This window comes from Diaphorina citri, unplaced genomic scaffold, assembly GCF_000475195.1.
Source record: "Diaphorina citri unplaced genomic scaffold, Diaci psyllid genome assembly version 1.1 scaffold18, whole genome shotgun sequence".
NCBI lineage: Eukaryota > Metazoa > Arthropoda > Insecta > Hemiptera > Psyllidae > Diaphorina > Diaphorina citri.
In genome coordinates this window covers 465,215-491,128 of record NW_007377456.1, presented here as the reverse complement: position 1 = coordinate 491,128, position 25,914 = coordinate 465,215, and the positions used below count along the sequence as shown (strand labels likewise).

General features: G+C 35.7%; 1 protein-coding gene across 2 annotated transcripts in view; it reads left to right on the top strand.

The window, feature by feature from the left end:
- Nucleotides 1–19,453, top strand: part of LOC113466894 — a 69,001-nt gene extending 49,548 nt beyond the window's left edge. For both annotated transcript variants that reach the window (XM_026822673.1, XM_026822668.1), the window contains one exon: nucleotides 19,267–19,453. In XM_026822673.1, coding sequence (XP_026678474.1) covers nucleotides 19,267–19,314 — 48 coding nt within the window. In that variant the 3' untranslated portion in view covers nucleotides 19,315–19,453. The remainder of the gene's footprint in view (nucleotides 1–19,266) is intronic.
- The last annotated feature ends 6,461 nt before the right edge of the window (nucleotides 19,454–25,914 follow it).

The window sequence follows — 25,914 nt, the reverse complement described above, 5'->3', positions numbered from 1 at the left end:
TCATTTGAAGAATCACATCACGTTGGTATGAGAGAAATAGCAAAATTCACCAGAAAGAAAAACACAATGATGATAATATTTCCACGCTATTCATCACAGTTCTGCAATCTAACTAAACCTCTAGCTTGATGGTGCGGTGGTCACCCAGTAGGAAAACATAATCAACGTCCGAACTAAACATAATCAGCAACAAGCAATCCGCCGCAGGTCGCTGTTGCCTGTTGCTAGGTTAGGTTGCCCCAGTGTAAAGGTACCTTATCTACGTAATTGTAAGAAATTGTTATCGTACCTCATAGAAAGGAGATATGGATTTTTACGTATTAGATCTAGTTGTTTTCAGCTCATTTAAATAGTCAATTTTAAATTCACTGTCTTCTTTTACTTCATTTGAAGAATCACATCACGTTGGTATGAGAGAAATAGCAAAATTCACCAGAAAGAAAAACACAAGGATGATAATATTTCCAGGCTATTCATCACAGTTCTGCAATCTAACTAAACCTCTAGCTAGACGGTGCGGTGGTCACCCAGTAGGACCAGGCTATTCATCACAGTTCTGCAATCTAACTAAACCTCTAGCTAGACGGTGCGGTGGTCACCCAGTAGGAAAACATAATCAACGTCCGTACTAAACATAATCAACGTCTGTACACAAAACAGAATCCACGCCGGACACTAGATGACTGGCCTACTTCCGAAGTCCAAGTTCTAATCTTCACCTGTAATCGGACTTGATTCTATTTAATCATCAGCGTCAGAATCATCACCACTATTATTGATCCATGTTTTTGCACGAATCTTCATAATCCTGAACTTGCTATGTTTTCCTAGTGACCCATGCTGCTCTCATTACATCCCAGCCAATCAGGTGAACGCAGAACATGATCATGTATTTTGCTGACTGCAACATTATTATCATTATGGTCATCATCAGCTTTACCAGCAACAAGTTTCCATGTTTCATGATCATCATAGAGCACGGAAATATTGAAGAATATGGGTGATTGGTAATCAATTGTGAATAGATTAAAAACGTTCTGATGATTGGTTTGACATTTTGACCGATGGTTTTAATAGCGGAAGGGAGAAACTTTTAAAAGATTCTCATGATGAATAGGTAAACCACGTCGTTTCAGTTCTTCCTGTTAGAGGTGGCAAAGATCGGTTCACTTTAGGGAATAAGTTCCAACCGTTCAGTTCCTTTCATGGAACTGTTCCCAATATAAGTTCAGTTCAGTCAGGCGTTCACTTGATCTAGGCTGATGTAGAATGCATATTCAAGGGGGGGGGGGCAGTGAGATCTCCACGATAAGTACAAGTTCTTCTGCAGAAATATGTACGAGGAAGTACAAAGTAAAGAGATTCAAGTGCATAGGTACTAGATGGTACTAGATTTGCTTACAGATTTGTACTGGATGTACTACAAGTGGATAGCTTCAAGATTCATAGCACACGCTGGACACGAGAGAGAGAGAGAAGAGAGAAAAAAGAAAAGAAGTGGGGGTACTGTGGCGGAGTTAACCGATTCAAATTCTTCTCAGCTCATGTCGGCTCTCTTGAATCTATTTCCTCTTCCTAACAGTGTTGACAGATCAGTATAATTTATACTAAATTTAGTATAATTTGAACCTGTTAGTATAATTTTTAGTATCAGACTTTTTTAGATTTTTTTTAGTATAATTTTTGGTATAATTTGTAAGAATCTATCATGAGGGAAAAACCTTTTTTTCCGCAGCGACCAGTGGATTTTTTATTTATTTTTTTTATTTATTATTATTTTTTTTTTAACGAAACAGGCCCTAAAATATCGATAGTATCAATTTATTTATAAAACAGGGCCCAAAATATCGATAGTATCAAAGAGCACCGCAACCGACAAGAGCGCTAGAGTCGATTACCGATTAGTCGATTACCTATATTGTAATTTTTTTTCCTAGTGAATTTTGTTAGTTTCGGGGGTTAAAAATAATCCTATGGTAACAAAGTTCCGCTCAAGTCTACTGTAAAATGAAACTAGATGATTTCACTTATAATTTCTCTGGAATTAAAGGAAAACATCAAAGTGAAAGTGATCAAAATTCAAACTTCAAAGTGATCAAAGTTTAAACTTTAACAATTAACTTATTAACTTCTGTCAAAAAATCAAAGTGGCATATCAAGTGGCAAGTACTTTCTGGCCTACATTTCTCTCTGGGAAAGGCCAACATCACGTCGTGAGAGTAGGTCCCAGACGGTCACCCGTCCAATTACTAACCACGCTCGACGTTGCTTAACTTCCATGGACCAAAAGTACTAAGATTTTTTTGAATTTCGCGGTCCGCGGTCGTTTTGAGTGATTTAGTATAATTTTTCAAATTTTAGTATAATTTTAGCACGAATCTAGTATAATTTCACTGAAGCCATCTGACAACACTGGTCCTTCCACATAGGAGAGCTTGGGAAATAGGCTTAAGAAACTCGGAAAATTTCTGATTTAATTTAAAGAATATTTCACCTATATCAAAGGTTTGACATGTTGTATTATTTTGTATAACTAAAAAGAGTATCTGATCCTAGAGGATTCGGTTGTTTTCTTAGAGAGAGGGTTTAATAATGTTGTTACTGTAAAATGGTTGACAAAGTTCTGGTCCAAGTACCTACATTGTGACTAGAATAAAACTTGTGAAGTGAATTGAACTCTAAATCTTTAAGAAGGAACTTCTTTGACAAAGCCCTCAACTTTTGCTGTGCTTTACTAGTTTTCTAATATCAAAACACCTTTTAATGAAATTTCTCCAAGACGTTTAACTTGATCTAAATAGTTTGATCTGAGTCAGGTAGTTTTCTTGCATGGCATTTACATCTAGATTGCGTAAAAGTAAACCTGCTACATTGACGACATGTTTTTATCTAGTTTTTAACTACATATTTGACATTTTATTACGTATTTTAACTGTGTTATGTGATAGGGATTTACTAGCAATGGTAAATGGTTAGTAAAAGTATAGCTCGTTACTCGTAAGTAGAAGTTGTACAATTGAAACATAACTTAATTATATGCCTGATTAGTTTACCCTACCTGCCTAAAGTGGATTATCATAATATCCATAGTATTACGTACAATGTTCGGCAGAGAAAACACAGAGTTCTATAATTATAGTGGATTATCATAATATCCATAGTATTACGTACAATGTTCGGCAGAGAAAACACAGAGTTCTATAGCTGTGTGAATTTATTGTTGTTGTTCATACTAGGTAGTTGTAGTAGAGATGGTTTCTATTCACTCCAAGTAACACCATCAATTCATCATAAATAAGTACCTACTCATAGGTAAAGCCATAAAAAGGTGCAACTTGTGTGCTGTTTTGCTCTTGAAATTGTATGCCAACTGTGACCAAATCCTCATACATTCTAAGTACCTACATATTTCCAGGTAATTGAATTGAAATAGTGAGGTACATTTTGTTTTCATTTACTTCCGTAAAATCCTGAACTCATCGCACCATTGTTGTGAACGCAAATTAGTAAAGTTTTTCTTTACCAATAGGTCATATTCTTTCCTGTTTGCATTTACAGAGTGTTAGGACTAATTTTTCTCTCCGTGTTTACCTACTACATTACGGAAGCATTTACGTCAGGACCTAATACCTACCTAAATAATGAAAGGATGTAGGAATGTTTTTACCTACTACAGAACCATTTACTCAAAAACATGGTAAGGATGTAGGAATTTATTTACCTACTACATTACGGAAGCATTTACGTCAGGACCTAATACCTACCTAAATAATGAAAGGATATAGGAAAGGTTTTACGTACTACGGAACCATTTACTCAAAAGGCAATAAAAACATACCTCAATCCGCAGTTTTAGGCTTGTAAGTTTGTATCTAAGCTACCAAGGTAGGCACCTACTTTTTGTAGTGGCCTAGGCGCAGTATACCTACCTGTGGAGTACACACATCAGTATTCTCAAAGGTTCTAATACTCCTTTTTGATCATGCTATCTGACATTTACATTACATACTTATACCGTTCGTTCTAATGTGTATTCTTCTTGATTTGTTAAAGGCAGATTTGGGTAGTTGTACTTCTTTCACAATTTCATATTAGATCATTAGATGTGAAAGTAAAACATCTTGCAATCTTTTGGAATCAACAGCAAAGATCACCGAAATACCTAACTGTTTCCAATATTCAATATGGTCCGTGAATAAATTCTGAATATTATCGAAACTTTATCCTCATATTATGCAACTGTTAGGTCAGTTTCATGCATAATGTTTCTTCTGCTGGATTATTTACTTTTTTGTAAAAATCTGATAACGAAAAAATGGCTGAACCTGTCAGTTTAGTACACAAACACACACACACAGGCTTTATTTTGCGTCGAAGAAAGTGAAAGTGATCTTAAATATAGGGTATAAATTAAAGATCCAGATATACGTATAATTGTTGTTGTTGATTCTTTGTAAGAGAGCGGGCTTTAGTTTTTTGCCCGAGTATCGAGTATGGACATTCCTGATTATCTGATTAATAATAATGGATTAAATTAACATTACTGATCTGCTTGCATAAGCTGGAGCAACAAATGTAATGCAATATGTCTGTAGACTGGTACCAGTTGAGAAAGTATATCAGCAATGGAAGTGATGTGATAAAATTAGAAGCTTATAAAAAAGTTAAAGATCATCGGTCGCTTAGGTACAAGTTTACTGGGCTTTGAATTTCAATGCCCGAATTTGAAATTCGATATACCCAACGAAGTGATGATGTAAATATGTCTGTAGACTGGTACCAGTTGAGAAAGTATCAGCAATGGAAGTGATGTGATAAAATTAGAAGCTTATAAAAAGTTAAAGATCATCGGTCGCTTAAGTACAAGTTTACTGGGCTTTGAATTTCAATGCCCGAATTTGAAATTCGATATACCCAAAGTAAATTAACATTACTGATCTGCTTGCATAAGCTGGAGCAACAAATGTAATGCAATATGTCTGTAGACTGGTACCAGTTGAGAAAGTATCAGCAATGGAAGTGATGTGATAAAATTAGAAGCTTATAAAAAGTTAAAGATCCATCGGTCGCTTAGGTACAAGTTTACTGGGCTTTGAAATTCAATGCCCGAATTTGAAATTCGATATACCCAAACAAGTGATGATGTAAGGTGCCAAAGTATTTTTACACACTTGACAGCCTCTGTTTTCTGTGGTTTAACGTGTTCTCTGTCAAGTGCGTTTTTGGATGATGATGTAAGGTGCCAAAGTATTTTTACACACTTGACAGCCTCTGTTTTCTGTGGTTTAACGTGTCTCTCTGTCAAGTGCGTTTTTGGGTAACTTTCTAACAGTAGAACTAGATTTTAAAGATTTTCATTCAGGAGATCCGACACACATTCAAAAACGTTGGATAATGTAGGAAAATTTGGATTAAAATGAATTAATTTAAAAATGCCTTATACCTATGCCCTATTTTAGAGAAGATATTTTGACCTCCTAGTAACTATTGGATAAGTCGAACCATCAATTGCAGTAGGTATAAATGTAACACCAGACATGGGTCTATTATCTTGTAACAGTAGAACTAGATTTTAAAGATTTTCATTCAGGAGATCCGACACACATTCAAAAACGTTGGATAATGTAGGAAAATTTGGATTATAATGAATTAATTTAAAAATGCCTTATACCTATGCCCTATTTTAGAGAAGATATTTTGACCTCTTAGTAACTATTGGATAAGTCGAACCATCAATTGCAGTAGGTATAAATGTAACACCAGACATGGGTCTATTATCTTAAATAATAATGTAATAAAATATCTTCTAATATAAGATGATAAAGGGAGATACGAGGAACAGAAGAAGAAAGTATACGCACTCTCCTTGTTTGATTCTTATATTGATGCTGTCCCCGACAGTTGCAGGAGTGAAGGCTCCGTCACATTATTGGAAACTCCAGAGTTGGAGATGGGTAAAACCCCTTTGGATTCGGGATGTGACGGTTACGTACATGTGAGCATGCCAGACGCTCTGAAACAACCCGTGCTTTACGGGCCCTTATTTGACACACCAGAATTCTTTGGTTATTTGTATTTTATATTTCTCAGACATTGCTTATTGTTGTTCATGTATAAATTTTTCAGCTCTCCCAAGAAGTTAGTCAATGTCAATGTAAAGCGCGGCAAGATATTCAGTTCGATGAAGTTGGTTCAGTTTATCCCTATTTCATATCTGTGTCCAAACCAATAACTTGCCAAGCCATTTTTCTGTATTTAATTGAGCACTTTTGTTCCACAGGTTTCAAGTGGGTTAATAATCCCGGAGTTTTCTTGTGGCCAATATTCAGATTTCAAATTTCAATGATTGTAAATATTTTTGCTTTGGTGCTCACTCAACTTTTAGTAACGTATTTTATACTAACTTATAGCTCAGAGCAAACCAATGTTGTAATTTCACCTTCATGCCTTATCAGGCAATATGCACATACGTATAGGATAGGACTACAGGTAGATCTAAATGAAAGTTATATTCCCAGGATGAAACTGTCATTGATAGTTTTAATGAGCAGTCATTCTTATATTTTATACTAACTTATAGCTCAGAGCAAACCAATGTTGTAATTTCACCTTCATGCCTTATCAGGCAATATGCACATACGTGTATAGGACTACAGGTAGATCTAAATGAAAGTTATATTCCCAGGATGAAACTGTCATTGATAGTTTTAATGAGCAGTCCAGAGATTGCACAACCAATCATAGCTTCAGGGTAGAATGGCCATGTCGAATGGGGAAAACCTCCAAAACCAGATCGGTGTGTCTGATACTAGGACCCGACACGAGATGAGCTTTGTTTTGAAAGACAATGTACAAAAAGTTTAATAGCCACATACCTTCCTACCTACATACAATGCAATGGTGTAGAATGTGATGTTGCATAACTAGAAAACTGTAGACAGGTGTTTCATTTGTAGAGAAAAATGTAACTCTCAATGTCAGCTCTAAAGTAATTATTCTGATGGGAATGATATTGATACTATTCAACTATTGATGTTATATTGAACTACAAGTACTTCCACCAACGAATCTAATATTGAAAGCTATCCCACGTCATTTCTTGAAAAAGTTGCCCTCGCCGAAGTTCAAAAGGTAAAACATTATCTCTTTAGTAATTATTCTGATGGGAATGATATTGATACTATTCAACTATTGATGTTATATTGAACTACAAGTACTTCCACCAACGAATCTAATATTAAAAGCTATCCCACGTCATTTCTTGTGAAAGTTGCCCTCGCCGAAGTTCAAAAGGTAAAACATTATCTCTTTTAACAGAATTGGTAAAGATTAAACGAGCAATATCAAAATTGAGATGAATAAAAATGACCGAGAAAATTCATCACTCAGGCCGCATTAGTTCAGGCTCAGACCATAAGATACCTACCTTGTTTACTAACCAGAAGATAAGGAGGTCCACCAAGTCTGAATCAATGTTTTTTGCACGCTTGCTTAGTTGATCCGAGGCGCCAATATTTATTTGACCCAAATCATAATTCCTAAATCCTCGAGAAACATTCTAATACATAGTAGCAATGTAGCCAAGGTTTACGTTCTGATACGATGAACTTAATTGAATTCATCATTTGTAAGGTATATTCCACTGAGATCTGATTCATCAACGAGCTCACATACCTTGAGACTGAAATTGAAACTCAGTCAGATCGATCTGATAATGAAAGCAGACCTACATGATCATTCTACTTAGCCACGTAGTGCAAGTTGTTTATAATTTCTATTCAGAATGTTGCTCAGTATTAGCATATCATAATACAGCTTTGTGTGTGGAGCTTAGAACAGCTTATGACGAGTTCAATGAAATCTGATTCCAAAATAGATTCATTTTCAAAGTTAGAAATCATGCAAAAAAAATAGCGATATCGATATCATAAAAAATATAGTGAGTACATAAACACTCTGAAGGAAGGTAATGAGATGTATTTGACCCATTAACTTTCAATCGAGTTAATCGGGTTAATTGATTTTCCCCAAGGATATCATGGTAGGTAATACCTTCTGAGATTGTTCTCAATATAGTATATATACTTTTGTGTCATTTGAATCTATTAACTCTCCCCATTATAAAGTTTTCCATCGTTTGCTTAAATGGGTACTTGGGACTATCGAGAGTTTTATTTTTAGAATGCCATTAGGTACCCAGTCTTTGCAATCAGTTTTCTTTACCAAGATTATATTTTGTAGGTAGATTTAGAGCAGTGACGCATGCTAATGGTCTTGGCACTCAATGTATTATCAGGAAAAGTACAAATACTTACCTATATACATCACCACAGGCTAAAACAACGTAAGTAGCTTACTTGTAGGACTATCGAGGGTTTTATTTTTAGAATGCCATTAGGTACCCAGTCTTTGCAATCAGTTTTCTTTACCAAGATTATATTTTGTAGGTATAGATTTAGAGCATTTGGAACAAGTGATGGTCTCTGAAGTGACACAAGGACGACCAGTGTGACCCTTGGTCAGTGGACAAAGTTAGAGTATTGTCTATTGTCCTCATGCCGATCTTGAACCACGGTCATGAATGTCATGATAGAACGACTTGCTCTTTACTCTTCTACAACATGATCACCTGCTAGTACATATTATATTCAAATTACCAATGGTCATCACAACATGGAGGAAGTACCTACCATGAGTGTTAGTGAGGTTTGTGGATATACATCCGATAGAAACGGGGGGAAAAAATATATACATATCCTCTTAAAGATATAGTTTTACTGAGGAGATGTGTACGAGATTAATGAACTTATCTATAAAGGAATGTCCGTTTGGGAGTTGATCGGATCTAAACAATAATAATGCTCGTCCTGAATTTCTATGTTTGAAAAACTACAAAAGTCACCCATCATATCCTGTTCATCGCGGATCGTGGACACCCTGTATACAGTAGATAACACCTATCAACTGTTGAGTGTTGATTCCACGGTCCATAATAATTACTTTTTTGTACGTATTAACGTATACCAGACTGTAGCAATGTGGGTTCTTGATACTTTTTCTGTATTCTCGTCGAATCTGTCAGTTAGCTTCCTACAATCTTTTCTAGTAACTGTTCAACAGGATTTTCTGGAGTATTTTGACGCAAATCTATTCCTAGTGTTTCATATTCATTAAGTACTTGGTCCTTACCTCAGACTCTCTTAAGTCTTCCGCCAACACTCCCACGTCCTTCCTTTGTCCAAACAGTTATACAGAATTCTCCCCAATAGGCAAAGCTCATAGAATTGAGGAGGATTGAGTTCTTATGTTCTTCGAATCTGTCAGTTAGCTTCCTACAACCTTTTCTAGTAACTGTTCAACAGGATTTTCTGGAGTATTTTGACCCAGATCTATCCCTAGTATTTCATATAAGTATTCTTTAAAGTCCCTACTTGGTCCTTGCCTCAGACTTTCTTAAGTCTTCCGCCAACACTCCCACGTTCTTCCTTTGTCCAAACAGTCATACAGAATTCTCCCCAATAGGCAAAGCTCATAGAATTGAGGAGGATTGAGTTCTTATGTTCTCGTTATAATTTTATTCAGACCAAAGTCTGCTATTGTCTTCTCAGTCACAATTACACTCACAAAACGCATTGTTTTTCCCTAACCTCAGCTTAACGCCCAAAATATTCTTAGCATTGTTTCGGCGCCCACTTGATACTTCACTTGAAGAGTATCCACAACCTCAGCTTAACGCCCAAAATATTCTTAGCATTGTTTCGGCGCCCACTTGATACTTCACTTGAAGAGTATCCACAACCTCAGCTTAACGCCCAAAATATTCTTAGCATTGTTTCGGCGCCCACTTGATACTTCACTTGAAGAGTATCCACACCGTGTGCTTTATTTGACACCTTGGTGAAATCAGTTTTTGGAAGGAGTGTGCTTCTAATTTGATTAATCTCTGTTCTAAACGTATAACGTACCCAATCTTGATAATGGTTGACAGGTTATGAAATCTCGGGACATGTTGAACCCTACTGACAAGGAGCATTAAGAGCATTTTGTCAATTGTCTGGAGCTATTCCTTTAGATTTGCTCATCAGTTTTTGGAAGGAGTGTGCTTCTAATTTGATTAAATCTTTGTTCTAATCGTACCCAATCTTGATAATGGTTGACTAAGGTTATGAAATCTCGGGACATGTTGAACCCTACTGACAAGGAGCATTTGCTTATGAATAAATTTGCTTTCCTCCACATCATATTATTTTACGATTCTTCAAGTTCCACTGTCCTTAGAGAACAATAAAGTTGAACAGAATTCACCTCGATCGAATGATATCACCTAGCAAAGCGTAGGATCAAATTGGCAACCTTTGAGCATCAGGAATTCAAGATGGTAACAATCAGTTTTTGGAAGGAGTGTGCTTCTAATTTGATTAAATCTTTGTTCTAATCGTACCCAATCTTGATAATGGTTGACTAAGGTTATGGAATCTCGGGACATGTTGAACCCTACTGACAAGGAGCATTTGCTTATGAATACAATTTGCTTTCCTCCACATCATATTATTTTACGATTCTTCAAGTTCCACTGTCTTTAGAGAACAATAAAGTTGAACAGAATTCATCTCGATCGAATGATATCACCTAGCAAAGCGTAGGATCAAATTGGCAACCTTTGAGCATCAGGAATTCAAGATGGTAACTTCAACCTTGCGCTCTTGAATACCTTTCCTCGCCTCTAACTCTTCGTGAGCCTCTCGTCCGACCCAAGCGTCAACAAAAGACTCCCGAGTTAATTGTGCAACAGGTTGTTTTTCTCATCTAGGTTGCCGTGCCATTAGCATAATAGTGACTAGTAACAATGCTAGTATGAATGGAACACCATACATTGTGTGTTTGTATGTAACGTGAAACATGATCAAGTTTTTAAGGAACATGATAGCGCGCCACAACGCCAAGACAGTCAAGGAGCAGGAATTGTGACGAATTTTACCTGGAAGAAATTGAAATTTACCAATAAGAAAGGCAGTAATATTGAACAATAAAGTACCAAAGGTGTTGAACAATGAGGTACTAAAGGTTTCCATAAAGGTCCTACCCAATTTTTGGAGCTCATAACAACAAAGATAACAGACATAAATAGTTATGCTTGTTAGAAAATAATAGATATCATAATTTTTCCGACTTTATTCCTGATATCTACAGTTCCATCATAACGAAATTGAAATTTACCAATAAGAAAGGCAGTAATATTGAACAATAAAGTACCAAAGGTGTTGAACAATGAGGTACTAAAGGTTTCCATACCCAATTTTTGGAGCTCATAACAACAAAGATAACAGACATAAATAGTTATGCTTGTTAGAAAATAATAGATATCGTAATTTTTCCGACTTTATTCCTGATATCTACAGTTCCATCATAACGTTTTATGCTAGCTTGACTAACGAGCTGGGTAGGTAGGCAGCTTTATAATTACCACCTGAGCTCATTATACCTACCCTTCAAAGGTTTACTTGGCTGATTCCATCTACACTGCCTTTTTCCCTGTGTGATTTAAACCGCCCTCGCATCTTACATTGACTTACAGAGGACCTGGCCCTGACTTCCTAGGAGATAAAATAGAAACATAATTCAACTTTCACGTTAACGCAAAGTTCGTGACAGCAAGCACCAAGATTATAAAATTGTTTGCAATGAAAATTCTAACCTTGTTCACAAAAATCGAAGACTTTCCATAAAGTGTCATTGAGTTTCAATCAGCAGTTATCTTTTTCCAAGTTGGAATTTATGAACCTGCTACCATAAACTTGCGTTATGGTTGGAAGGCTAGGACATAAACTTATACATTAAAATGTTACTGTTTTATGAAGGCACAGCTTTTATGACTCGTTATGTCCCTCAACTACCTATAGGGACGAAATAGTCTGGTCGATAGGCTTGACACTTCTCCAACGCCTGGTACTCATTTCACCGAATAATTATGCAAGTAAAAGCGATCTAACTGTCAAATATATAATTCGAATCAAATTTTGTATTTATATATTCAGTTTCCAAATTTGTAGATACCATTTCATTAGTAGAAAGAGGTTCACGTACAAAATTACTTCAAGTCATGTTTTAAGTGTACTTACCTATTTGATTAAGTATTTTGAAAATGTAACAATTTGTAATAGATACCTTGCTATAATAATGCAGGATTGCAGGAAATGTTTATCCTTAGTTATAACGATTGTCAATATACATCCATGCACGTTGTTAGTGAAGATATTTTGTATTAACATTATGATCGTGTCTAATATGCTAATATCTACAAACAGAACGACAGAATGACATACCGGAAGTATGACATGTTGTTCAGATGACACATGATGGATATTTTGTCGTTTGCTAACATTATTAACCAGAATGTTCTTCTTCGGATGTTGAAACTGAAGTAGGTACCTACGTTTATTTTGTGGATTATGCCGACCTAATTTTCTTAGTTTACGTAATTCCAATCCATGTACAAAATTATGAAGATCGAATATAATTGTTATAATCTCCTCGTCCGTTCGCATTTTGCGAGTTTTGAAGAATGATACGATGAAAAATCATTCATGCATTCAGTCATTCATTCATAGGATAGGTGAAGAGATAAATGTGTTTTTTCCTATTAAAGTTCTGGCTTAGTTCATTAGTCCAGTAATCCAGTTGATTAGTACAACAAGTGCACTCATAACGTGTAATCCAGGTCATTGTGGTATCCACATCCAAGGACGACCCCCTTGCAAACACCTCACACCTCTTAGCCACAGTTTGGGAGAGTGGCAATCTCTAAGCTAAACCTGGCAGCCTTCAGTCATGTGAGATATTCTCAAGAAAGTGACCGAGTTTCAAGATCAGAGAAACAAATGGCGAACAGATTACCGAGATTTAGTTTTAAAAATTTAATTAAATTTATATATCTAGAAAAAAGAATAAGGTCATCAGGAGACAGACAGAAAATCTTTCTCTCCTTGGTAGAGTTTTCTTTGAACTGTCAGTATCAGAAAATACACTAATAACTTTGAAACTCTAAAGACCTTTTACGTTAATTTTACTCAATGGCAGGGTGTGAACGTTAGGAAATATTTCATATAATACACATGATATAATTTTCCAAGTGTTTGTAGTCAACATAAGCAGTGGATGTAGAGTTAAGTTTTTAGACATGGTTCTAGAAACACAATGTTAGAAAAGGAATTTCCGGAATAATTGCCAAGCGACATTCCGACCCACATTAATTTGAGAACCTTCAGACCACAGTGATATAAAAATGGATCCCGAGCCAATCGCACCGAACACAAATTCATTAGGTACTAGGGTCTTCATCTAATCGAGTGCTTTGTAAATTTGAAAAGAGCTGAAGCTGGTTTGAAGCTAAAACCAGGCAACTTCCTTTACAAAATGCAAAACGGCATACCGAACATTTTTGAATCACTACTCATGGATTTCTTCTTATTCTTAGTTCTGATCAACTTTCTTCATGGCTTGGCGCATCAAGATGCTGATGACCCTGTCCAAGGTCAAGTGGTTTCAACCCATCCATGATTCCAAGTCGCAAATTTTATAATATTTTTTATACCACACGTGGTTTTCTGTTAGAGAATTTGCATGCAATGGACAATCTTTGTATATCTTGTGGCAGTCGTTATTAAACAAAGAACTCCACTGAGATATCATGATATCTGTATGATAAATGGGGATATAAATGTACAAGACGTAACAAATGTAAGTAGTCAAAAAGAGTGATATATGAGTACATTGTTATGCACTCTGGGTGACCACAGACTAGTTTTTATGTGCTCACCACAGCAGAAAATACTGGAATACCTCAACTGGTAACCAGATTTTATTCTTCACTTAGAACCCAGGTTGTAAAAACCAAAAAAGTGCTGATGTCTCCAAACAAGCAGTCAGTGCGAACTGTTTTGACGTTTGAAGTAGAACCTAGCTCAGAAAATAATGTATGTACATGCTTCACCTTTTCAAAATTCTAGGTTATTGTTTCAAGAATGAGAGATAAGAGTATAAGACCATAAGGCTCAAAATATTATGTAGGTCTGTATGGCTGACCTCTGTGTATTAGCAACTAGCAAGCAAAACAATGTGTCGTTCAAATTGAAAGTAGATCAGTTGTTTGTGTTATCTTCTTAAATATTAGTGTAACAAAAGCTTTTAGAACTTTGTTAATTTTTTCAGCGCAATCTCTAAGAGCAAACTTATGTTTGCCAAGGCAGAATTGAGACTCTCCTCTTGTTGAGTCATCTTTAACAATTTCTTTCACTTAGAATGGACATGGTTTCGTAACATTAATGAAAAAATCCCAATCCCAACGCCATGTAATGTTATTTCATGAAGTGTCATTATAAATGCCAACCAATATCCAACTTGATGTTGAGTGTGGTGATAGTGACATTTTATACTCACACCACATGAAATTGAGTCTGGTCGATAGGCTTGACACTTCTCCAACGCCTGGTACTCATTTCACCGAATAATTATGCAAGTAAAAGCGATCTAACTGTCAAAGATATAATTCGAATCAAATTTTGTATTTATATATTCAGTTTCCAAATTTGTAGATAGGTACAATTTGCTACCAATAAAAGGGCAGTCGTTATTAAACAAAGAACTCCACTGAGATATCATGATATCTGTTATTAATTACTTTTTTATGTTCTCATTATTATATTTAAAGGCAGATTTGGGTAGTTGTACTTCTTTCACAATTTCATATTAGATCATTAGATGTGAAAGTAAAACATCTTGCAATCTTTTGGCATCATCAGCAAAGATCACCGAAATACCTAAACCTAACTGTTTCCAATATTCAATATGGTCCGTGAATAAATTCTGAATATTATCGAAACTTTATCTTTATCCTCATATTATGCAACCGTTAGGTCAGTTTCATGCATAATGTTTCTTCTGCTGGATTATTTACTTTTTTGTAAAAATCTGATAACGAAAAAATGGCTGAACCTGTCAGTTTAGTACACAAACACACACACACACACAGGCTTTATTTTGCGTCGAAGAAAGTGAAGCAGTTTTAGGCTTGTAAGTTTGTATCTAAGCTACCAAGGTAGGCACCTAGTTTTTGTAGTGGCGTAGGCGCAGTATACCTACCTGTGAAGTACACACATCAGTATTCTCAAAAAGGTTCTAATACTCCTTTGATCATGCTATCTGACATTTACATTACATATACTTATACCGTTCGTTCTAATGTGTATTCTTCTTGATTGGTAAAGGTAGATTTGGGTAGTTGTACTTCTTTCACAATTTCATATTAGATGTGAAAGTAAAACATCTTGCAATCTTTTGGAATCATCAGCAAAGATCACCGAAATACTTAACTGTTTCTTGTGAACGCATCCTTATGGCGATGGCGGTAACTTCATCTTTGGTGTCGAGTAGGTAACTTTCAATGATTCTGATGTCTACTAGATATGTGTTAGTCTATCAGATATGGGTGGACTTGTGTTAGAATAGAATATATTAGACAGCCAAGTACCCTTTGACCTGGCAGTATTTTGTAATTCCACTATTCCTATAACAACCATGAAGATGTCGAAATTGTTAGTCAGGTTTTCCAATATTCAATATGGTCCGTGAATAAATTCTGAACATTATCGAAACTTTATCTTTATCCTCATATTATGCAACCGTTAAGTTTCATGCATAATGATTATTTACTTTTTTGTAAAAATCTGATAACGAAAAAATGGTTGAACCTGTCAGTTTAGTACACAAACACACACACACACAGGCTTTATTTTGCGTCGAAGAAAGTGAAAGTGATCTTAAATATAGGGTATACTTAAATTAAAGATCCAGATATACGTATAATAAGCTTGTTTACAGAGTTAATTTGGAACTGATTTTCAAGTGACCTTACAGTCGAATTTTCGATGTTTAGCTCTAATGAGGAATTATTAATGTTTAAGACTGGTAGGTATTACGTACCTAGGTACTTCATTTATTCTAGTTCTAAATGTACAATGTAGGCACCTATTTATCTACTTAATCTACTCGTACATAGGTAATGAGGAAACCACTTTTCTATTAAGATAATATCCTAGGTTAGAAGTCATTTGAAATCATTGATCAGACCAGAAAACATTGAAACTTTTTAAGAGTTTGTTTTCTCCAAATGAGGAGTACTTCGGTTGGTTTTAGTTCACTGTACAGTACATCACCACTCACCAGTATCTTGATGAACTAGTGAAGCATATAGCTCAAACCCTACTGCACTTGCGGAGATGCTATTCCCAACAATCCCAACACAAATTGATCTTTCTGTACACAAAAATAATAAAAAATATAATCCTTATATTGATGTCGCTAAGGAAATCTGATATGCTGCACGCGAGTACCGCATGCCAGATGATGATATTCTAAACTTAAAGTAGGCACACTACGTACTTACTACTTACATATGATAATCAGCTCTTCGTTCTTCATTATTCAAACTATTTTATACTAACTTATAGCTCAGAGCAAACCAATGTTGTAATTTCACCTTCATGCCTTATCAGGCAATATGCACATACGTATAGGATAGGACTACAGGTAGATCTAAATGAAAGTTATATTCCCAGGATGAAACTGTCATTGATAGTTTTAATGAGCAGTCAAGAGATTGCACAACCAATCATAGCTTCAGGGTAGAATGGCCATGTCGAATGGGGAAAACCTCCAAAACGAGATCGGTGTGTCTGATGCTAGGACCCGACACGAGATGAGCTTTGTTTTGAAAGACAATGTACAAAAAGTTTAATAGCCACATACCTTCCTAACCTACATACAATGCAATGGTGTAGAATGTGATGTTGCATAACTAGAAAACTGTAGACAGGTGTTTCATTTGTAGAGAAAAATGTAACTCTCAATGTCAGCTCTAAAGTAATTATTCTGATGGGAATGATATTGATACTATTCAACTATTGATGTTATATTGAACTACCTACAAGTACTTCCACCAACGAATCTAATATTAAAAGCTATCCCACGTCATTTCTTGTGAAAGTTGCCCTCGCCGAAGTTCAAAAGGTAAAACATTATCTCTTTTAACAGAATTGGTAAAGATTAAACGAGCAATATCCAAACTGAGATGAATAAAAATGACCGAGAAAATTCATCACTCAGGCCGCATTAGTTCAGGCTCAGACCATAAGATACCTTGTTTACTAACCGATTGCACAACCAATCATAGCTTCAGGGTAGAATGGCCATGTCGAATGGGGAAAACCTCCAAAACGAGATCGGTGTGTCTGATGCTAGGACCCGACACGAGATGAGCTTTGTTTTGAAAGACAATGTACAAAAAGTTTAATAGCCACATACCTTCCTAACCTACATACAATGCAATGGTGTAGAATGTGATGTTGCATAACTAGAAAACTGCAGAGAGGTGTTTCATTTGTAGAGAAAAATGTAACTATCAATGTCAGCTCTAAAGTAATTATTCTGATGGGAATGATATTGATACTATTCAACTATTGATGTTATATTGAACTACCTACAAGTACTTCCACCAACGAATCTAATATTAAAAGCTATCCCACGTCATTTCTTGAGAAAGTTGCCCTCGCCGAAGTTCAAAAGGTAAAACATTATCTCTTTTAACAGAATTGGTAAAGATTAAACGAGCAATATCCAAACTGAGATGAATAAAAATGACCGAGAAAATTCATCACTCAGGCCGCATTAGTTCAGGCTCAGACCATAAGATACCTTGTTTACTAACCAGAAGATAAGGAGGTTCACCAAGTCTGAATCAATGTTTTTTGCACGCTTGCTTAGTTGATCCGAGGCGCCAATATTTATTTGACTCAAATCATAATTCCTAAATCCTCGAGAAACATTCTAATACATAGTAGCAATGTAGCCAAGGTTTACGTTCTGATACGATGAACTTAATTAAATTCATCATTTGTAAGGTATATTCCACTGAGATCTGATTCATCAACGAGCTCACATACCTTGAGACTGAAATTGAAACTCAGTCAGATCGATCTGATAATGAAAGCAGACCTACATGATCATTCTACTTAGCCATGTAGTGCAAGTTGTTTATAATTTCTATTCAGAATGTTGCTCAGTATTAGCATATCCTAATACAGCTTTGTGTGTGGAGTTTAGAACAGCTTATGACGAGTTCAATGAAATCTGATTCCAAAATAGATTCATTTTCAAAGTTAGAAATCATGAAAAAAAAAAAAAAAAAGCGATATCGATATCATAAAAAATATAGTAAGTACACAAACACTCTGAAAGAAGGTAATGAGATGTATTTGACCCATTAACTTTCAATCGGGTTAATTGATTTTCCCCAAGGATATCATGGTAGGTAATACCTTCTGAGATTGTTCTCAATATACTTTTGTGTCATTTGAATCTATTAACTCTCCCCATTATGAAGTTTTCCATCGTTTGCTTAAATGAGGTAGGTACATAGGTACTGATTTTCTCTAATCACGATCGAATAAACTACGGACTAAAAAATTCCCGGAGGGACGGACCCAGCTTGTTAGAATGCCATTAGGTACCCAGTCTTTGCAATCAGTTTTCTTTACCAAGATTATAATATTTTGTAGGTAGATTTAGAGCAGTGACGCATGCTAATGGTCTTGGCACTCAATGTATTATCAGGAAAAGTACAAATACCTATATACATCACCACAGGCTAAAACAACGTAAGTAGCTTACTTGTCCAGAAAGAACAGTTCCGTTCAGGAACGAACTTTTTCAAAGAACAAGTTCCTACAGTTCGTTCGTACGTTCTTTTCCCATCTCTACTTCCTGTAATGGTTCATAGTTTTCATAAAGGAATTTGGAATATGATTCATAGGATTTTAATTTGATCAAAAGATATTATATTTGCTTAAGAAACTCTCATCATATTCCTAGGAATGAAACAGACTCGAGTGTAAGGACACAGATGATCTAGCCAATCGTTTCCAATTTTAATGATTTTTGCCATCAGGTTTTTTCCATCCTGATAATATGTTATGTGTCCAGGTTCTCCGGCTATACCGCCATGACTTTGCCATTTAACTTTATAATTTCCATTGTTATATGTAATTATGAGTACTTTGGAAACCACAGAGCTACGCGAGGATAATAACCGTGATTTGTGTACTGTTATGAGAGACCAATAATCATGCTATTGTTTCGTTTTTTCGACTTGACCAAGTCTTTGCCATATTTGACCACAAACTAATGTTATTCATGTTTTTTGTTTGATTTCAGGTAAGAATCATAAGGAAACATTTCTTTGCCTGTTCGGAAGTTCTTTGAGAATAAAATACCCATCATTGCTAAAACATGAGTAGGTAAGTTGGAACTTCATTCAATTCAGTTTATTGATGTTCTCCTCAAGAATACGGTGTGTCTTCGATTTTTTGCCATTTTCATAGTTTAAAGACATGAAGTAGGTACCAACAGATCCTAGATGTCTAATATATTATGTATTAATTTTAAGGGAATTTACCCACAGTGGGTGTAGGAATCTCTTACATTTAATTGAGGTATATGAAGCATACCCTACAATTCTCGGTCTATCGTTCAATACATTACGTCTTATGTACGCTGATAGCCTGTTTCTCAGAGACTTCAATGACTCATCGACATACCATTTGGTCAAACGTTCTTGGAGCGGTATTACAGGCAATTCATTTCGTGACATATTTAAAGATCTAATCCAGTTTGACTTTTGAAGTTAGCCGTCAACGAAGCTTCTTATAATCAGCTTTATTTAATCAGTTGTCATTTTGTCCAAATCTCTTGGATGTCATCTTCACCTTCGAACACATTCAATAGGCTTAAATTTGTCTTTGTCTCAATTCTTTGATTTTGACATATAAAATTAAACTTAAGGAATTATCTGATGGTAAACTATGGTCCAAAGAATTCCTTAATGTTCTCAGAGAGGTAACATTTTTCAAATATTACAAATATATCTGATTCTCAAAGGTACATCTTGTACCTAAATACTGTGTAGAGCGAGAGCCAACAGGACACGTGCTTGTAATTGACTGATTTACCTACTATTGAATTGTCGTTAGTCGTCTTAGAATTCCAGGAATTGACTCCAAAAACTCGTTTTGGATTTTTTGTTACTTTTGCCTACCACACGTGCTTGTAATTGACTGATTTACCTACTATTGAATTGTCGTTAGTCGTCTTAGAATTCCAGGAATTGACTCCAAAAACTCGTTTCGGATTTTTTGTTACTTTTGCCTACTTATTACTCGTATTCCCTATAAAAACAATAATAAGTTCCTAATTAATAAAAACTTACATCATATTGACCCCTATTTGTGATATAGAAAGTGGAAATTTCGAAAATAGTAACTCTTACATATTTTATAGTCATAAAGGTCTCAATTATTGTGAGCTAGAATAATGTGTTCATGTTATGTAGGCACAGACATAATAAATGTAACTTTCTATTAAACTATTACAACTGTATCTAACTTTTAGAAATATCAACAAATCACTAGATTTTGGGGATAAACACTATTTTAGTGTATACATAGGTATTACAATTTAGTTGATTTTGATTAAGGCGGCTCAGAAACTTTATGTCCCAGAGTGATGCACTTGATTTTGAAATTAAATTAGTAATGTGAAAAAAGTACCTACTTTCTTACCTACACATCATTTTATGAGTTCAATTAATTTTGCATTTTTATTGTATGTTTTAGAAATTGTTCAACGATTCTTGATTTTCCTCACATATTTTCTTTGGTAAGCTCAAGTTATATTTATGAGAAGTATCAAAATACTCAAAACCCAAGTTAGATATTATAGATAAGTACATTTTGGTTGATTTTGTCTGGAAGCTCCTGAGTTCTTTGAATCGAGACTTGAGCCACCAAGTTTATTTAGAAAGGTATGAGAGGAACTGGTTTTTATATTCAAAAGTTTTCGATTTATTTTTATAAATCCCATAATAAATTGATACGTTAGAGTGTTTGTTTCTCACATGTTGCTGTGCTGGGTCCAAAGTTCAATGGATTGTCAAATCTTGGCTTGACACTGTTAGGGTTCCTTACTAAGGTACCGTTCACATCTCGTTAATTATAGTGGATTATCATAATATCCATAGTATTACGTACAATGTTCGGCAGAGAAAACACAGAGTTCTAGCTGTGTGAATTTATTGTTGTTTCATACTAGGTAGTTGTAGTAGAGATGGTTTCTATTCACTCCAAGTAACACCATCAATTCATCATAAATAAGTACCTACTCATAGGTAAAGCCATAAAAAGGTGCAACTTGTGTGCTGTTTTGCTCTTGAAAATTATATGCCAACTGTGACCAAATCCTCATACATTCTAAGTACCTACATATTTCCAGGTAATTGAATTGAAATAGTGAGGTACATTTTGTTTTCATTTACTTCCGTAAAATCCTGAACTCATCGCACCATTGTTGTGAACGCATCCTTATGGCGATGGCGGTAACTTCATCTTTGGTGTCGAGTAGGTAACTTTCAATGATTCTGATGTCTACTAGATATGTGTTAGTCTATTAGATATGGGTGGACTTGTGTTAGAATAGAATATATTAGACAGCCAAGTACCCTTTGACCTGGCAGTATTTTGTAATTCCACTATTCCTATAACAACCATGAAGATGTTGAAATTGTTAGTCAGGTAACAGCTTTAATATGGAGGCTGTTCAGGTCTATTAGGATAATCACACAAAGATCAGTGGAATGCGTCCCATGAACTTCAAGATCAGCTCAAGTTTTTAAAAACTTGAACCTTCAAGTTAATTAACCGTTGCGTTGCTGAGTTATTCGTTATACGTACGAGTATTCTCAAAACAAGACTTTTGCATAACACGCAAAGCTGGTGGTTCCCAAGTCCTACCTCAGTTCTGAAGGCAAACTTCACCATTATCATTCAAAAGAATTAATTAAACGTGATTGATCTAACATTATTTTTTTCAGAAGTAGGTACTATTATTATACCAACTATTATGATAAGTAGATTCAAAAGAATTAATTAAACGTGATTGATCTAACATTATTTTTTTCAGAAGTAGGTACTATTATTATACCAACTATTATGATAAGTATTGGTTATTATGGCTCCTGAAGGAATTACTTTTTCAAGAGTGAATGTTTGATTTGTATAAATTAATAATTTAAATACAAACAAGCTTGTTTACAGAGTTAATTTGGAACTGATTTTCAAGTGACCTTACAGTCGAATTTTCGATGTTTAGCTCTAATGAGGAATTATTAATAGGTACCTATGTACCTACCTACTTAATTTATTCTAGTTTTAAATGTAGGCACCTATTTATCAACTACGTAATGAGGAAACTACTTTCCTATTAAGATAATATCCTAGGTAGTAGGTAGTATATGTAGGATAAGAAAAGTCATTTGAAATCATTGATCAGACCAGAAAACATTGAAACTTTTCAAAGAGTTTTTTTTCTCCAAATGAGGAGTACCTCGGATGGTTTTAGTTCATTGTACAGTACATCACCACTAGTCACCACTCACCAGTATCTTGATGAACTAGTGAAGCATATAGCTCAAACCCTATTGCACTTGCGGAGATGCTATTCCCAACACAAAATGATCTATTCTGTACACAAAAATAATAAAAAATATAATCCTTGTTTTTTATTACTGAGCTATTATTTTTATTATTGAATTATTAAAAAGAACGAAATGATTTGTTGGTATTGTCTTCTGTACTATCATTCACCTACATGGGGAACCCATAGGTATTTTTTGCCATTATTTTATTTTATGGTCTTTTACTCTCTCTTTAATTTGGCGTGTTTTTGTTTCTTTTTTTCATGATTAGCTTAAGATAAAGGAACATTAATGTTACATTGTGTTTGTTATTACAATGCCTAGGTATACTTTAGCATAATACCTTGGGCTCTTCCGTTCGTCTGTCCTTGCTGTGTTCACCGTCACCCGATGGCATTAGGTTAAACTAGTTCTATTTTCTCAAAGTTTGATTCTGCAAAAGTTTTGGTCACTGAGAATACTGTTTTGCTCCTGATGCTGGTACATAGAGTGCCTATTCTGTGACAAATTGCATAATACAAGTCTCACCTCTCACATGCTGGGCACTTTCTGAGAAATTTCAAACATGGACTGACTGATATGATTATAGTTTGTTACATCATCTCTCTGGCGAATATCACCTCCAACATTTCTCCTAACTTCTGGTCACCACTCCCTATACGTGTGTGACTTGAAGAGGGTTCAACCACATTATACTAATTTGTTGACGTCTTGTGATCACTTTCTCCCATAGCGCTCTGATCCTATACGTGTGTGACTTGAAGAGGGTTCAACCACATTATACTAATTTGTTGACGTCTTGTGATCACTTTCTCCCATAGCGCTCTGATCAGTCAAAAAAATTAAAATAAACAATACATGCAACAGCGGTCCCGACGGATGCTTGCCGAACCAATCAGCCGGAACTGCTAGTGACCAATGACCGTATAAGTTTAATTATGTTCGAATGAACAGCAATTACCCTCTTCAACCAGTAAGCTACCGACATGATCCGTTCCAAGCGGAGAGATTATCTCTAATCCATTGCAGTCCTGACTCCCGAGCTCAGTACATACGTAGAATTCAAACCCAATGCATAACTGCTGCAAGATTCATTATGCCGCGGCGGAATCTATTTACAGGGTGATACATTGTTGTACATACGTAGAATTCAAACCCAATGCATAACTGCTGCAAGATTCATTATGCCGCGGCGGAATCTACTTACAGGGTGGAACATTGTTAGGTGTTTGGAACAAGTGATGGTCTCTGAAGTGACACAAGGACGACCAGTGTGACCCTTGGTCAGTGGACAAAGTTAGAGTATTGTTACATACGTAGAATTCAAACCCAATGCATAACTGCTGCAAGATTCATTATGCCGCGGCGGAATCTACTTACAGGGTGGAACATTGTTAAGTGTTTGGAACAAGTGATGGTCTCTGAAGTGACACAAGGACGACCAGTGTGACCCTTGGTCAGTGGACAAAATTACAAAGTATTGGCTATTGTTCTCATGCCGATCTTGAACCATGGTCATGAATGTCATGATAGAACGACTTGCTCTTTACTCTTCCACAGTATGTTCACCTGCTAGTACATATTATATTCAAAGTACCAATGGTCATCACAACATGGAGGAACACTCATGGGTGTTAGTAAGGATTGTGGATGTACATATTATACTCATAAGGACATGCAAAGTTTTACTGAGGAGATGTGTACTTAAACCAGATGAATGAGCTAAATTGGAATGCCCCTTTGGGAGTTAATCGGCCCTAAACAATGGTTATCATTGTTTAGGGCCAGTCCTGAATTTCTATGTTTGAAGAACTACAAAAGTCACTCATATTCAAAGTACCAATGGTCATCACAACATGGAGGAACACTCATGGGTGTTAGTAAGGATTGTGGATGTACATATTATACTCATAAGGATATGCAAAGTTTTACTGAGGAGATGTGTACTTAAACCAGATGAATGAACTCAGCTAAATAGGAATGCCCCTTTGGGAGTTGATCGGCCCTAAACAATGATAACGCCAGTCCTGAATTTCTATGTTTGAAGAACTACAAAAGTCACCCAAATCTTGTTCATCGCGGATTCTAGGCACCCTGTATACAGTAGATAACACCTATCAAACTTCAACTGTTGAAAAAAAAAAAAAAAATAGCGATATCGATATCATAAAAAATATAGTACACAAACACTCTGAAAGAAGGTAATGAGATGTATTTGACCCATTAACTTTCAATCGAGTTAATCGAGTTAATTGATTTTCCCCAAGGATATCATGGTAGGTAATACCTTCTGAGATTGTTCTCAATATAGTATCTATACTTTTGTGTCATTTGAATCTATTAACTCTCCCCATTATAAAGTTTTCCATCGTTTGCTTAAATGGGTACTTGGGACTATCGAGAGTTCTTGATACTTTTTCTGTATTCTCGTCGAATCTGTCAGTTAGCTTCCTACAACCTTTTCTAGTAACTGTTCAACAGGATTTTCTGGGGTATTTTGACCCAGATCTATCCCTAGTATTTCATATAAGTATTCTTTAAAGTACCTACTTGGTCCTTGCCTCAGACTTTCTTAAGTCTTCCGCCAACACTCCCACGTCCTTCCTTTGTCCAAACAGTCATACAGAATTCTCCCCAATAGGCAAAGCTCATAGAATTGAGGAGGATTGAGTTCTTATGTTCTCGTTATAATTTTATTCAGACCAAAGTCTGCTATTGTCTTCTCAGTCACAATTACACTCACAAAACGCATTGTTTTTCCCTAACCTCAGCTTAACGCCCAAAATATTCTTAGCATTGTTTCGGCGCCCACTTGATACTTCACTTGAAGAGTATCCACACCGTGTGCTTTGTTTGACACCTTGGTGAAATCAGTTTTTGGAAGGAGTGTGCTTCTAATTTGATTAAATCTTTGTTCTAATCGTACCCAATCTTGATAATGGTTGACTAAGGTTATGAAATCTCGGGACATGTTGAACCCTACTGACAAGGAGCATTTGCTTATGAATACAATTTGCTTTCCTCCACATCATATTATTTTACGATTCTTCAAGTTCCACTGTCTTTAGAGAACAATAAAGTTGAACAGAATTCATCTCGATCGAATGATATCACCTAGCAAAGCGTAGGATCAAATTGGCAACCTTTGAGCATCAGGAATTCAAGATGGTAACTTCAACCTTGCGCTCTTGAATACCTTTCCTCGCCTCTAACTCTTCGTGAGCCTCTCGTCCGACCCAAGCGTCAACAAAAGACTCCCGAGTTAATTGTGCAACAGGTTGTTTTTCTCATCTAGGTTGCCGTGCCATTAGCATAATAGTGACTAGTAACAATGC